The sequence below is a fragment of the Ambystoma mexicanum genome, chromosome 8, assembly GCF_040938575.1.
Source record: "Ambystoma mexicanum isolate Mex_15411 chromosome 8, UKY_AmexF1_1, whole genome shotgun sequence".
In the NCBI taxonomy this organism is placed as follows: domain Eukaryota; kingdom Metazoa; phylum Chordata; class Amphibia; order Caudata; family Ambystomatidae; genus Ambystoma; species Ambystoma mexicanum.
In genome coordinates, this window is record NC_090929.1 from 228,930,022 (window position 1) to 228,946,157 (window position 16,136).

A 16,136-nucleotide genomic window follows, 5' to 3' on the forward strand; every position below is an offset into this window, starting at 1 on the left:
TAGTAGTAGCGGAGCAGCTAGGCTTATCTCAAGAGTATATGAACAGTAGCAGAGATTACACGAAGGGACAAAAATGACTGTGTCTCAAGCAAACACTGAATCAAGGTTTCAGGTTAAAAATACAAGTACATTTATTTTTAAACCGTTTGTTATAAACACAACACTTCTATGAATTCAAAAACCACACGTAAAATATACTACAACTAACCAATTCACTTTGTACGGTATACTTCAAAGTACCCTGTGTTTTAGCGGACCAGTGTTATGAAACAAAAGCCTGTACCGGGAATACACTTGCAATCACTTTTTGACAGTAATGACAGTTAGGACTTACTAAAGAAACGCGTATCCGCGGCAAGAATGTTACCGGGGTAAAAACACACTTAGCACCTGAGATACCCAGAGAGAGTTGGGGGCAAAAATCATAGGCAATACTTTTGTCAAGCCAGACAGGATCAGAGAACACTCTTAGACATTCAAAAGTCAATAGGCCGGAGCCAGTGTCAAGGGGAACCGGGTTCCTGTTGTCGAGGATCACACCGTCAGATAGTTCTCGATTCAGCATAGCCAGGAGTACTTAGATATTGTCAACAGAGGAAGCAAAAGTTATAAGAAGGAGGGAAGACAAGGGCAAGCCTTGGAGGCGAAGAATGGGGATTCACCCAAATTCCTCGAGCAGAACACAGTACCTTATTCAAGGAAGAAGCTGGTGCCACAGCAGTTGTTCCTGGTAGTTTCCTGCAGACCCTCGGTATCTGGAGCTTCGATCCGAAGGAGGACGTCTGGAGGGGTCGGCACCACACAGGGATGAAGCCGGCAGCAGTGTTAGGGAGAATTCTCTCTTTAGGCTGAAGTTCCTAACCTAGTGAGTCCCCCAGCAGCTTTGCTGGATTTCTGGAGTTTGTTTTTTTTCCTCCTGCCAAGAGTGAGACTCTTTTTCTCCCACTCTTGGACATGATTTATGGTATTCCTTTGACTGGTAATGTGTTTTATGGGCTATGGGGTCCTTTACTCCATAGGGTCTCTCGTGTGTTTTTCCTATGTGTGTTACAAAGCACCCTCCGTGCAGTAACAAATGGGTGTCATAGTGACACCCCATCCTCGACTCCATACCCTGGGACTGACTACTGTCTCGCAGGGCATGTAAAGTCACCATTGGCTTTACTAGTCCCAAATTATTAACAGAAACCAGTACAAACCATCATATTGTGGACGTACTGGTCGGGGCAATTCGATTGCCCCGGGGTCTTTTAGTCGAGGGGGCACGTCTCCATCCCCCCTGATCGAGTTTTGGCTGGTGGCAGTGGAATCTACTTTTTATATTCGACCGCAAATATTTTCCTATGGGATTTTCCCATTGTTCGAGGCTACCAAATTTAATTATTTAATTCTCAAAGCCTCGAACATACCGCCGGTTTATTAAATTAATATTAATTCTCCGGTTGGTATTTTTTGCCAAGACTCGATTCTAAAATGGCGTTTGTGTTCTCTTCTGCGACTCCAACCCAAGTCGAGTCCTTTGTTCCACTTTTTGGCGGGCTTCTCCACAGAAGCCTCCAAAAGTGGTGCCACTCTGTCTGGGTACCTCAGGGGGTGTGGGAGGGGGTTTAGGCACCCTGGACTGAGTTACTTTGGTAACCCAAGTTGCACTCTTGTGTGAATGGCCCAAGTGGTGAGCCGGCCGGCTCACAACTTAGCATGTTTGAGTGACAGCTAGGCTGAGTGAATTGGGGTTTTCTGTATAAAAGCAGGGCTTTGGGGACTGGAACTTCAGAAGTCGCCACAGGACCTGAGAATCCGACGAGGGAGAAGCTGAGCCGACCTACCACGACGACACCACCGGTGGAGCCCTGCAGAACCGACTCACCACTTCCCGACGACAGAGAAGATCTCCCGGGTGGAGAGGCTTCTTCCCCCGACTGGTGGGCACAACCAGTTTACCTTTCTTTGTTCGCACCCCAGCCCAGTTTGTGGTCGAACTGCCTGTGCCAAGCACCCCGGCAGCCGGATAGCCACTCACCACTGAACCGCGAATCACCGGACCGCTCCTTGTACCTGAGAAACTCTGTGGCTGGTTTCTTCCCTGGCAATGCAACGGACTCAGTCTTCCTCCACGACGAGATCCTCTCTTCCCCCGGACGAAGCACCGACTTGCATCCACTGCCAGGAACAACTGCCCCCGCTGGAGCGTTCTCACCACTTTAAGGTACCGTGTCCGCCAGGCCTCCCTTTCTAAAGATTGCTACAATGTAATAATAACCCCTTAACCTTCTGGACTGGGCTGGCCGCCTTGACCCTCTAACTGGTCCCTTTCTTTGGTCCAACTCCTTTTTGAACCTTTACAAGACTTTTGTGCACTGCAACCGTGTGACCTTGGACACATTTCGTCTGGATCCTCTGAAAGTGGATCTGGCCTCTTGAACTCGAACTTCACGGTTTCACTTTGCCTTCCTCTCTTGTTATGTTCTGATAAAAGTGTTGGGATCTGTTTCAACTTGTTCTCTGCTTTTCTCTCCCTTTTTAAAACAAACTATTAGAGTGCCATCTACGTTAAGGTTTTAAATAAATAATTATATCTCTTTTACACCAAGCTCTGGTAGGTGTTTACTTGTTCTACTGTGTTCTCTTGACCTATTGTGAATACTCTGTATACTGCCTAACTCTTCTCGGGGGAAGGCTGACTGCTCAGCCACAGCTACCAAGTGGGTTTACTGCCAAACACCTGTAGTCCTAAATCTTTTGCAGTGGTCCCAGAGGGAACTGCACAGGTTTCTGCCCAACACGCAGTGACAGTAAATAAAGGGTGTGCTCCTTAAAAACAGGAGAGGCTCTTCAGATGGCTATGCAGACCACAACAGCAGTGTGCAGCAATTTCGACCACAAAGAGGATCCTCTGGCTGTAGAAGAGGAGCTGGTTATCCCCACCAAGCTCAAGGGAAGAAGACTCCGGACTGGATCTTCTCTGGTCGAAGGGTAGATAGCTCAGGACTGCAGCAGGGCTTCACCGGGACCAGATAGTTGCAGCAGTCGATTTCATCTCCTCTTCTCTTCGGTTCCTTGTAGTTCCAGTGGCGACTCTGACTTCCAGACCAAGAGACCTGCCTTTTATGCGAAAATCCCCCATTCACACAGACTGGCTCTCAATCACGCAGCAGGGGGGTTGTCCAGCCCGGACAACCACCTCAGCCAATCATGGCAAAGTGCGACTTGGGTTTCCTAGGATACCCTGTGCAGGGGGGTGACTACACCCCTTGTTCACATTCAGCCCACCTAGACACGCAGGCGCCTAGAGGAGGGCTTCTTGGCAGAAGCCCGCCAAAAGACAGCGAACAAAGAAGGCAAACCTGGTTTGCCGCGCAAAGTAAAACACAAGAAGGACTTTAACAAAAAGAAATGGCGAATAAACCCAACCGGAGCCAAAAGAAAAAGCATTTGGTCAAGCGGGTTTAAGTTCAAGGCTAATATAATAGCCTACAATACTACCACGTTTATATAAAATAACTGCGGTAGAAATGTTAGGGTAGATACCACTGCCACCAGCCAAGTCTAAATGTTAAAAAAGCGAAACAATGCTCTAGGAGGTACAGATAAAAAGCGCTAATGATTAACCCTTTCCAGTACTCCATGTAAGATGGGGTGTACTGGATCTGTGGTTAAATGACTATGTAAAGTTAATGGCAACTTTACCCTTTTCTGGGGGACAGTAGTCAGCCACAGAAATGGAGTCGGTGGGAAGTCTAAAAGACAACCCTGTGTCACTGCACTGAAGGTGCTGTGTAACACACAAAACAAGGGAGCTACTGAAGTGGTGTACTCCAGAGTCCACAATCACAAAACAGCTGAAATACACATGGCAAAATACAGGTAAGAGTGGAAATAAGGGGTACACTCTTACCAACTGGAAAAATAAACTCCAGAGATCCAGCAAAGCTGCTGGGGGACTCACTACGTAAGGGAAATTAGCCATTGAATGAGAATTCTCCCTAACACCAAGCCCAGCCACCACTTTCCTGCCAGTTTTCTTATTCCATTCCACAACTTCCCCACCCTCACCGCCCAACCACAACCAGCAGTGTAATAGTTCCCACCCATAGAGCAGACTACAGCGTGCCATCCCATACTCAGCAACGTTAGTCCGACTGCCCAACAATTCCGCCTGAGTAGGCATTGCAGCTGCAGTGGGGACCGCCGCTGCCGTGTGACCAACATTTGCTAACATTATGGTGATGAAACATCATTTTTCTTCTAACGGCTATTGATGTTCTAGGTTTCAGAGTAATCCTATTATGCAAGAGTAGAGACATTAACAGTTGAAGCGCAAGCTATAGTGCCTGCAGATGAACCATACCGGCTGTGTTGCCACCTCAACATGTAAAGCAGTAGTAGGGAGGATCCAGGATGCCTTCCCTTTCCGCTGAGGGTGTTCTTAGGGTAATATTGTTGGGGTGCAGTTGGCTCGAGCTGGAATGAGGCGGGGCAAGGGATGAGAAAGGGGGGGGAGATAACAGGTTGCACCCGGGCCCGCCTCAAGCGATGAGTGTTATCTGCCTCAGTCATTGTCCATTAACTCATCCACCGGTTCCGTTAGTGGCATTTGTGCCTCTATGAATTTCACTGCTTCATCTGGGACCGTGAAGAAGTGAAGAAGTATAGTTGGTTGCGGTGGGTACATTTCAAGCGAGCAGGGAAAAGCATTGCATATTCAATTTTCCTGTCTCTAAGCATTTGCTTCACTCCTCCAAATTGCCGTCGCTCCATTTGGACCCCTCTGGATAAGTCCGGGAAGATTCTGATGATTTGTGAGTCCAACCTTAGCTCCCCCTTTTCCCTTGCCAGGCAGAGTATGTGGTCTCTGTCTTTATAGTTCAGGAGCTTCGCGATTATTGGTCTGGAAAAGTCGCCAGGCTTGGGGTGAGGCGCCAGTCAGGGTCGGATTGGCCCCTTGGCCTTTCGGCCCGTTGCCGGGCTGAAATTGTCCCTGGGGAGTGGGGGCCGGTTTCTGGCAATGCCTGGGCCAGTTTGGAGAAAAAAAAATTGAAAGAAAAATAAATAAATAATTTCAAATCTTTTTTTGTTTTTTTCTAAAAGCCTTTCATCCTTCTTAGGTCGATACATGAGTACCAACACAGGTTGGGTGATATTGTATGCATATTTGTTCTATAAAAAAGAGCTTAAGCATAAGTGCTATACAATAACATATCATTTGGACTTGGACGTCTGCTTGGATTCACAGTCATTTAGTGTACTTAGGAACAATGCTGTTTGATGGCACTTCCTGTTTTGTCAAGGGATGAAATGTCAAATTACATCACTTCCAGTGATTTCAGCAGAGGTCAAGGGTCGTGAGGCGAGGTGTGGGCCACTTTTTTGAGGCAAGTTGTGGGCCACTTTCTTTTGGGTGACTGGGCCTATTTCTTGTCCCAGTCCGACCCCGGCGCCAGTGCACGATGCGCTCGCTCAATAGTGATAAACGGGGACAGCTCAGGATTGCCAAGTAAGTCTTTGAACAGCTTTTCGACCGCCAGTTCCATTTGCCCCTTGAGCGTCGAGTCAGGAACACCCACAATACGAATGTTGTTCCTGCATGACCTAGATTCTAAGTCATTGCACTTGGCCTTGACCTGCTTCATGTCGCGGACGAACTCGTAACCATATTTTGTAGGGCTTGGAACCCATCCTCATTGGCCCCAATTCTGGTTTCCGCTTCGGTAATTCTGGCCCCATGTTGATCTAGCTTGGATTTTAGCAAGGCCACATTTGCATTGATATCGTCGAGTTTCTCATGAAAGGATGCAAAATCTTTTGCCATGGACTCCATCATTGCTGTTAAGTCAGGTTGAGGGGTATCTGGTGGCATGTCCACGTCCTCGTGCCCTGTGGAAGAGGACCCTTGCTCAGGCCTGGGTGCCACTATGGCAAATTTGTCCATAGCTCCGACATTGTTAGCCCCCCGCGACCTGTTGGACATCGTGGTGATGGGCGGTGGCGCTTCGTCGGGTAGGTTAGTCGGCATCAATACGCCTCGGGACCCCGAAGTTCTCTGCCCCTGTGCCACAGATCTAGGCGCCAGGGTGGTGTGACAGTAGCTGTATGGGTGATCGCCCCATCAGTGGGCTGGTGTTCTCATGGCAGGTTCGGGTCGATGCAGTCGCTGCGCATGTTGTCCGACGGAGTGGAGGGGCAGTTACAGCCAAGTATTGTAGCAGTTACGGTGGGTGGATTGTGATAGCATTGTAGCTCTCAGAGCCCAGTGGCTGGGGCGGGCAGACGGTTGCTATGAGATCTTCAGTGCAGCGGGTGTGTTGTTCCACAGTGTTATGCCATCACGCAATTGCGATTGCCGGGTGGGTGCACCCTGGGCAGTGGCTCATGCAGGTCCACCAGAGTGTTGGGCTGGATGGGGATGTTAGTGTGGAACTAGGGTGGCCATTTCAGGTCGAGGCGTGGAGCTTTTGCTCAGCCAATGTAGACAGTGGGGCAGGTCAAAGCCCCATATTCCCCCAGGTCCACTGCACAAGCTTAGTACTGTGGGGCCCTCAGCAGTGTGTTAGCGAGATTTAGAGGAGGTTCCAGCGCTCAAGGGACCATGCACCTGCGAAGAGCAAATCTCACAGCCAAAGATATTTTCCCAGCTGTGTTTTTTTTCTATTCTTTTTTTTTTATAATTATGTTTCCCCCTCCACCTTACCGCCACCACTAGCGTGTATTTGGTTTATATTTAGCTGGGTTGGAGGCAGCTAGAGGCCACGGGCCACTCCAAGCAGCGTTTCTTTAGGGGCTGGGCGCGTTCGCCCAACACCGGCTTCCTTACAGAGGCGAAGTATGTGAGCCGAGGCCCGCAGCTGGTGCTCCACTCTGGTTTGGAACGGAGTGCAGGCGGGCTGGGGGGAAGAGGAGGCCACAGCACCTCCACAGCAGAGAGGGGGGGGCAGGCTGCGGCCCTTCCACGAGCGCAGGCCCCCAAGGAGGCTCAGCCGCAGGGGCTGCAGATCACAGCGGCAGCGCCACCCCTCACGCCCCTCTTGGGCGCACCTACCTTGGTCGCCCGCAGTCGGCCACAGCCCGCGGCGGCACAGGAAGGACACGATGGTCTGCCACCGGGGCCGAGCCCCACAGCTCAGCTCACTGGTCTCCCGCAGCGTCAGCCCCCACTCCAAAGGATCCCGGGGCTCCCGGGCAGCGCCTCTTCGTATCTCGGCAGGTCGCAGCAGCACCAGCTGCAGCACAGCACAGATCTGCAGCCACCACCTCAGCCCCTCGCGGCACAGCAGGCAGGCCCAGCGTGGGCTCGATCAGCAGGCAGCGTAGATGCCTATAGCACTGGCCAGCTTCTCTGGTTTTTGGTGATTTTTGGTCTGTACATGCCCAGTGTCCGTAAAAAGTCGGGCAACTGATTTTCGGGGCTCTTTATGGCAGGATCACGCCGTTGTTCGCAGATTGCTGTCGGTGGCACACAGAGCTTTCAGGCTAGGCAGCCATTTTGCAGGCTGCTCAACAGTGACACCCGGTGGAGACATTCTTAACTAGTTGGGAACAAGGGAGAACAGGATGCAAGAGTGCATGGTGGCTTCATGCTCCATGTTCAGACTGTTGTCATTAATTGTTTTAGCTGTACTTGCTGCAAACTAATACAACTAACGCGTGTGATAACGTGCTGATATTGCCTATTCTGATGCATGTCATCTATCCTCATGTTGAAAGGTCAGTTTGGAGTAACCACTTAGGCCTGTGTTTCCAATTGTTTTCATCTGTATGTATTGCAAAAAAACACAACTGTGAGCCCTGTGGTGAAGTGGATGGGAATCCTGAGACGCGAGGGCACATTTCCTTTCTTGTCCCAGAAGGAGAACACCAACATTTCTTCAACAACTGTTCACGTTGGTGCCCCTCCCCTTTCCCACACCTCGAATTGCCTTTTTACTTCAGCGCCAAGTCTGCACATTTAGATCTGGCAGTCTATTTACCATTTAAGCATCACAACTGCGCATCTATTTATGCAATAGAGCCGCTAATACAATGAGTACTTTTTTGTTTTCTGTATATTTGCTCCAAATCAGACTAAATGTACTGAAAATCAAAGTGAGTGGCCATAATTAAATCTGTGTAATCCTGCTTGCTGGTCCACTGGGGCATTAAAAGGGGATAAACTTTGCTTCATCTTTGATAGCTGAAGTCAGCAGGGGAGAGAATCAATGATGCAGACACACAGATTCAATAGTCATTTAGGAGGCAATATTGTGTCAAACTGAAAGGAGTATTGTTTCTAGAGACACCCAATATGGACCCACCAACACATTAACCCACACCAGGTTGGCCATTCCCTTCCTAACATGTATCCCTTACCTGTAACTCCCGTTGTCTACTCTGTCCAAGCGCTTTAGTGTAGCCTTAATATTGTCCCCTAATTCTATTCATATTAATATATCCTACTAAACTATCTCCTTGCTGTCCAGCACTCTTTTGCTTAATAGCCACACACACACACACACACCCACGCCCCCTCCCCCCTCATACTGGCAGGTGTAACCCCATCAAAGACCCAGACTGTAGTTCCCATTTAAGAATTACATTAAATATTCAATTTTCTTGGACAATGATGGTGTTGACACAGTATAAATGTGTATACCATGCTAATTGAGACATTCATGCAACAAAGTTCTCAATTAAAGGAATGTTCTGTGGCCATATTAAAAATCTGCAGTTTTCCAAAAGTTAATTTTGCATTCAGGCAATTTTGTTTGTTTTGGTGATATATAAATGTATACTTATACTCGCCATGATTGGACAATTATTTTAGATTACATGCAGCATCTCTATTACATAAGCATTGGCCGAGTAAATGGATTGCATCATTGTTTTGGAACATTTCCTTAAGTTCTGTTAAGTGCTACGTAGATCATTTACCTGCATCAGGCGCTCCAATTGATAAAACTTGCAGTGCAAATCTTCAAAGTTTTGTTTGAAAAGTTCCCGGAGTCCATAATCAAACATGATTTTCACCAGAACACTGAAAGCCTGTTCTTCAGGCATCTGTTGTAAACATAAAGGCAGCAGGCAACAGTTGTTAAAACAATTCTCATTCCTTTGACTCCTCGTCTAAATCAAGGGATAATTAACCGATTGTATGAAAAGGCAGTTGGTACATAATATATAGAAGATGTGTTTACTTAGTATGATTTACCATGACACCATGCAGTTGCAGTTTGTTTAGAAGAGAAAATGCAGACCTGCATTACAGTAGAAATTACAGCAAGACACGGAAGCCAGAGATGCGTTCATGACAAGATACAATGAAGACTCATCCTTTTCTACAGCCTGCTCCAACATAAAATGTGTGTTTGATATCTGAACTCAGACTAAGCTCCATCCAATATAACAAGTTTGAGTAGCAACATAAACCAACAAATCTTTAAAGCCAAGATAATGTCATCAAATGTGTTTACAGCACTTCATGGAAGAATCTTCCAGCTTCTAAGTGCTGTAATAATAGTTATAATTGCTCAATGTAATAATGGTAGTCAATAGGTTCCGAGCTCATTCACCACATATGTCCCTTATTCTGGATTGCAGTTTGTTTCATCATTCCATCTACTGGAATAATTTTATACATCGGAACACAACCTAAATTTAAGATGCGATTCACCGATGTGAATTAGTTAATCAGTGAGCCATTCGGTTAAATGTGTGCTGTGGCGGGTCAGAAAGTGTATGCGGACACACCAAATACATTTTCAACAAGAGTTATCAAATAATAAGAAGGCCTATCGCTCCCTATAACTATGGGGTGCTCCCTACCTATTTAAAAAACTACAGTGCTTGTCAGTCCAGAAATTTCCAAATCAAAAGAAAGTCTGCTATCCAAAAAGCTAACCTTATTTTACCCTACTACTATTCAAAACAAACTAAGGCCAGGCTTCTCCTGGTGAAGCAGGGTTCTGCTTAGCTTTAGAGTTCTTTTAATATCTTATTTTCAAATAGTCTCTAGCCACGCTCTGGATCAGGGCTTGCAATTCTTGGATAAAGTCTTTGACTCTTCCCTTATCTTGTGGGATTATTTTTCACAGGCTCTTTTGTAAAGTTGGCTTGATCCTTACACCCACATGTTTTGGCCGTGTACGGCCTTGTGTGATATCTTCTTTTGGCTGGGGTATCCCTTCAGGATAATAATTATGTTGCCTTCTTAACTTAGAATTATCTTGGTCATCTATTTGTTTATCAACTTCTCTTGTTCATATTTCAGAGTATTGTTTCTACTTTTCTCCATTGATCCCTCTTGAGGGTTGGGCTTGTCGACCCCTTCCGAGGGTAGTCCTACACACTGATTATTGTTCTCTTTCTCATGTTTAAACACATTTCCTTTTATTTTGTTACAGTTCAGATTTGTCAACTCTGTAGTTCAAGTTTCAACAATCAGTGAGATGAGTTTCTCCACTCTTAACTATTCCCTTTTGGCCTCCTGGTTCTCCTGATCGCCCTGCTGCCACCCTCTTCATGTGGGAGCATCTACGGAACCTGTGGTCACACATGACCTTCTTTCCTTGTTGGCTTCTCAGTTGTCCTCTCCGTTGGCGTCTCCTCTCCAGTTTCCCGTTTCCTCTGCGTGCTACGGTCCGGCGTCTCTTCTGGAAGCCTGTGCCGTTGTGGATATCTCTGTGCATTGGTCTTGGCGTAGTTCTTTGGGCTGCTTGTCCACCACAAACTACTTATGGTCATGCCACCATCTGGTTTTGGGTTCTCAAACCCTCGGTTTCACGCTGACTCATTAGGCTGTCTCCCCAGCATCAGATACTCTAGCTCAGAGTCCTTCAGAATTCCGTTGGCTCTGCGGCTCATGTTGGCTCTGTCTCCCGCTTGCATTACACTACCAAGGTGCCTCCCCTACTGCCGTAGGATTCTCGCTCTAATCTCAGCGTGTCCTCCTCCTTAAACGTCTTCATCAGAGTGAAGTCAAGGTTCGTCCTTACAGAGGGCTTCTTTTCGCGGATACGCACAGTGAATGTTAACGTCTTAAGCCCAGTCTTGGTTTTTATTGCTGTCAAACATCTCAGACAGTCCCATGTATGCCATGATGGGGATGAGGTAGGGAGTTCCTTAGAGGAACAGGAGTTCTTGTCCCTTAAGGGGGAAGTCTCTCCCAGTGAGGTCCTACTTGGCCAGACTGGAAGAGAGGGTCTTGCAGAGCAGGCTCACCGCCCTATCTTCAAAGGGGGAAGGTTCGCCCTTGGGCAGAAGGGACGAATGCCATTGATTCATCACAGTGCGCACAAAACAATTGGTCTGAATGCTTACCAGTAATTTTCATTACACAAAGCCCTGGCCTTCCACATCACAGTCCTCACTTAAAAGACCCAAAGGCACCCTAAGACCAATTCTAATTACTACTCTTTACAAACATTTTAGAAGGATATCAAGCTTTGTCTTAGTCTTTCTTCTATGTTAGTTAATGTTGTTACTATGGTCACATATGTTACCTAGAACACTATCCAACACAAGTAGAATCACCATAAGTGAGTCGTAGTACAATACTTCTTCAAAGGATGAAACATGTGTAACCAAATAACACTTTGATTCCATTGCCTTTCTACTTTCAGTTTATTCCCTATTAATCTATCTAAAACCCGACTTGTACAAGTTTCTGTCCTTTTTGAACACCCATGTAGGACATTCTTCAGGGGAGTGTGTCTTGTGTCGAACTTTAAAATCTTCTTTCCCCTTGTGTGGGCTTCATAGACCTTGAGGCCCATGTGACATCTACAGAAAATAAAGATCGCTAGGAGAGCCAAAGAACACTGGTAGAATTAGAGATCCAGAGAGGTTTGCAGGAGAGGGCTTGCAGCTCACCTACTCGTCTGGCTGAAGAGATAGCAACTAAGAATGCCGTTTTCCAGGACAGACATTTCCTAGGGGCTCTGTGAAGAGGCTCGAATGGTGGCCTCATTAGCTTTGAGGGGAACACGTTGAGTTCCCATGCTGGAGCAGGGGCTCAAATGGAGGGGAAACACATGAAACAGTCTCTTGAGGAATTTCTTCACCAGCCTACGGGACCACAGGGAAGACTGATTTGAGGTACGCCTGTAGCGTGAAATGGCTGCCATATGCACCTTGATAGACGAGTGAGCTAAGCCAGCTTTGACTAAAGACAGGAGGTATGGCAAGATCTGATCCGCCTGGATGTGTAAAGGATCTAGGTGTTGTGTTGCACTCCATTTAGTAAAACATTTCCACTTGGCTCCTATAGCCCAGATGGTGCTCTTGGCCTGGCTAGGATTCATTTGCAGTCTGGAGGCAGCAGAAGGCTTCCAAATTCTAGGGCTGCAGGGGCCAAGTCGTCAAGTTGAGGAATGCTGGGTTGTGATGCAGAACTGACCCGGCGTCTCTGGAGAGCAGGTTGGAGAGAGGAGGCAATCAGACACACAGAGCCACTGGCAGGTAAAGTAAGTCTGAGTACCAAATCTGTCGAGGCCATGCTGGGGACACCAGGATCATCATGCAGCAGTTCTGCTTGAGTGTACTGAGCACTCATGGTAGTAGTGGGTTTGGGGGAAAGCCTCAAGGAAAAGTCCCTCCGAGTGGAGTGAGAACGTGTCCCCCAGGCTCTGGGAAAACAGACTCAAATTTGTTGCATTTTTGGTTGGTCGCTGTAGCAAACACGTCGATCTCCAGATGCCCAAATTGGCAAAAAGACATGGCTAGTCTCTGGTGAAACTCCCATTCGTGCAAGGACTTGAGCTCCCTGCTGAGCGAATCTGTAATCGTATTGTGGATCCCTGGCCATAAGGGAATGAGAAACATGCCCTGGACCAGAGACAATTTCCACAGTACCTGTGCTTCTGTAGACCAAAGAGGAGAAGGGGTCCTCCCTTGTTTGCGGATATACAACATGCTGGTAATGATTTCTTTGACAATGCGGACTACACTGTTTTGCAGTTAGGGTCTGAAGGACTTCAGGGCCCAGAACACTGCCCTCAACTCCAGGACATTGATGTGGAGGGCCTTTTCTTCTGGTAACCACAAACCCCTGGCATGGAACTGTCTGTGTAGTCTCAAGCAACCGTCCAGGGATGCATCCGTGGTAACCATGACCTGATACGTGGGAAGGCGAAAGGGCACTCCTTGAGTGAGGTTTAGATGAAAAGCTTGGCGAAAGAATGGAGTGAGGAGAAACTTGTCCCCAAAGAACCCTGATATTTGTTTCCAAATATTTGTTTCCAAATATTTCCAGGCGGCTAGTAACTCTTGAAGAACCCTCATCTGGAGCCTGCAGTGAGGGATTAATGGGATGCAAGATGACATCATTCCAAGAAGCGCCTTGAGGGAGCAGACTGATGCAATCAGAAGTCCTAATAGCTGCTGGACCTTGCGCAGTATCGTTTTCACCCTTTCCTCCGAAGGCGTGGCGAGACATGTGAGAGTGTTGACGTGTGAGCACAAGCGTGTTTTGAGCAGGCTGTTATTATGACTTTGCCAATTTCATTGAGAACCCGAAATATTAGACACTGGATGGTCTTCTTGGTGTGCTGCATTGCCAGTGGTAGAGATGGTGTGCTGCGTTTCTACTGGTAGGGATGGAACGAGCACCCGCTAGTCGCCCAGGTACAGGTAAGCGCAAAAGCCTGAATGACGGAGGCGGGCCGCCACTGAAGCTAGGCATTTTGTGAATACACTTGGTGCTGACTTTAATCCGAAGATCAGAGCCTTAAATTGGTAGTGTTTTGCTCGAACTTGGAAGCGGAGGAAGCACCTGTGCTGCTGAAAAATGGGTATATAAGAAAATGGGCATTCCCTAGGTATAGCGAGCAGAGGAATTCCCATTCTTTTAGCTGGTACAGGATATGTTGCAGCGTCACCAAGCAATACCTCTAAGACCTGAGGACTGTGTTGTCTCCCGAGGTCTAGTATGTGTCTCTCCAACCTCCTGACTTTTTTCTTACCAGAAAGTATCTGGAAAACACTCCGAAGCCCCGCAAGTGCAGCGGTACGACTTCGATAGCCGCCTTTCCTTAGGAGGGACTGTACTTCGTGGAAGTGCAAGGCTTGATGTTTCTCTGTCTTTGAGACGGGAGGAATGGTGGGGCATTTCCCCATGAACTATAGGGTATGGCCTTGCTGAATGAAGGTCAGCACCCATTTGTCGATGGTGATGATGTTCCACTATGCAACAAAGTTGGTAAGCCACCCCATACTGGGGTGTCGAAGTGAGGGGTCAGGCCGTGGGCTAGAAACGCCCTTTTTGGTACTTGACTTGTGAAAAAAGCTCTGAGCTGTTGCTGGTTTCCTCAATACGGCTGCGATCTTCCCATATAAGCTTCCTCTGTGGTGCCGGTGTGGGACATTTGTGGACGATAGGAGGATCTGTAGTCCCTCAAAGTCCTTGAAAACCTTGCTTTACCTGAGTAATGCTGAAGGGTCCCTAGTGAACAGGCTGTTTTCGTGTCCGCCTTGATGGCTTGCAGTTTCTTATCCATTTTCTTTCCAAAGAGGTCAATCCCATCAAAAGGCATATGCACTACGTTTGATTGTACCTCCGGCAGGAAGTTGGTGACTTTCAACCATCCTTTGCAGCGTAACACTGCCCAATTACTGACACTGTAGGAATCCTGTATCCACTATATCCATGGTAAAAGATGCCATGATCTGATGCCGATTCACGTTCAGGCAGCAGTGTCAGTCCCTCATCCAGCTTGTCTGGGGGGAAATCTAGCATCTGTCCCGTTTGAACCATAGTTCACTGTTGTACTGGGAGAGAATAGTAAGAGCATTAACCACTTTAATGGTCGTCGCGGCTGTAGAGATGACTCTTTCCACAAGCGCCTAGCTGTTTTCCCCCTTTGTCTGGCAGCACCATACAGGAAAAGGAGAGATTGGCAAAATGTTTACGGGCTGCTGCAGAAACAACTGAGTCCGGGCAGGGTTGCGCGCGCAAGCATTTTGGTGCTGAATCTGGGACCTTGTACTTTTTCCTCAAAGCGGTTCTTCTTGGGGGGTGGGGCGCAAAGAGTGGGTTTTTCATGACAAGGAGTATGTCCCCCAGACATCTTACCACACTGGGATGCTATCACTGACTTCCTGGAAGATTCAGGTCGCTGGTAAATGAAACCCTCCTCCTTCTGCTCTTCAGGTAGGTTGTCAAAAAGCTTTGCAGTCCATGTCCCTGCAGCATGGAAAGAGCCAATCTCACCTGGGGATGAACCTCTTGGCTGTAGGTCTGCTGGCTCACCATCATCTGGCACCAGAACGTCAAACCCATCAGTGGAGTGGGTGTCTGGAGAGCCATTTGATGGATAGTCCACTTTGGTGCCTGTATCTGTGAGGATGACCAGTGGTAACAGTAGAGCCCTTGGAAGAGGTCTCTACCGTGGATGAGGAGCTAAGCCTTATCTTGAAGGGAACTCAAAGGGTAACACTGGAGCAGGCAATGGTGTAGCCGGAAGTCGATGTTGCAGCTCAGAGACTAGTTTATGCAGCCTGGATAGTATATCCATAGACACATCTCTTGAGCCTAAAGGTATGTGCATTGAGACACAAGGCCTTGGAGAAGGTTGAGGTGCAAGTGGAGGAGTTTGAGTGGGACCTTGAGGTATAGGAAGGCTTTCTTTTGTTGGACATGGAGGAGGCATGTTAACAATAGAATGCACAGCTTCTCCTTCCTCGTTTTCTGAGACCACTACCTCTGAAGCCTCCATGTCAGAATCAGCACCCTGTTGCAGCAGCTGTGCATGAAAGGCCCTGGATGGACAGGGAACTGCAGTCGGTGTAGAAGTAACTAGAGAAAACAGTGGCTAAGCACAAGTTGGCCTTGTATGGTGATGCAGACAGGACATCCCTGTCCACAGCAACTCCCTTTGGAAACATGGAGATCAAGGGCCTCTGTATAGGCGTCACTGATGTAGACGTGTTCAGTGAAAGTGTAAGTCTGGACGCCAATAACATCAAAGATTTGGTTGTTAACAAAGTGGTTGACAGGACAGAAACGATAGTTTTGCTAGTTGATGTAGTTACCTTGATAGTCGAACAGGTGGTCCATGGGGTCATTGACGGAATGGCCATTGTTGAAGAGGATTTCGTCGTTGATGAAGATTTGGGCTGACTGTGTGCTGTGGGTGGCCATGGAACGTCGTGGACCAGCGTCACTTATC

The 16,136-nt window shown here is 47.7% G+C and overlaps 1 protein-coding gene across 5 annotated transcripts in view; it reads right to left on the reverse strand.

Annotated features, from left to right (window-relative positions):
* Nucleotides 1–16,136, reverse strand: part of RABGAP1 (RAB GTPase activating protein 1) — a 3,038,993-nt gene that overhangs the window by 876,676 nt on the left and 2,146,181 nt on the right. For all 5 annotated transcript variants that reach the window (XM_069609645.1, XM_069609642.1, XM_069609641.1 and 2 more), the window contains one exon: nucleotides 8,905–9,030. In XM_069609645.1, coding sequence (XP_069465746.1) covers nucleotides 8,905–9,030 — 126 coding nt within the window. The remainder of the gene's footprint in view (nucleotides 1–8,904; nucleotides 9,031–16,136) is intronic.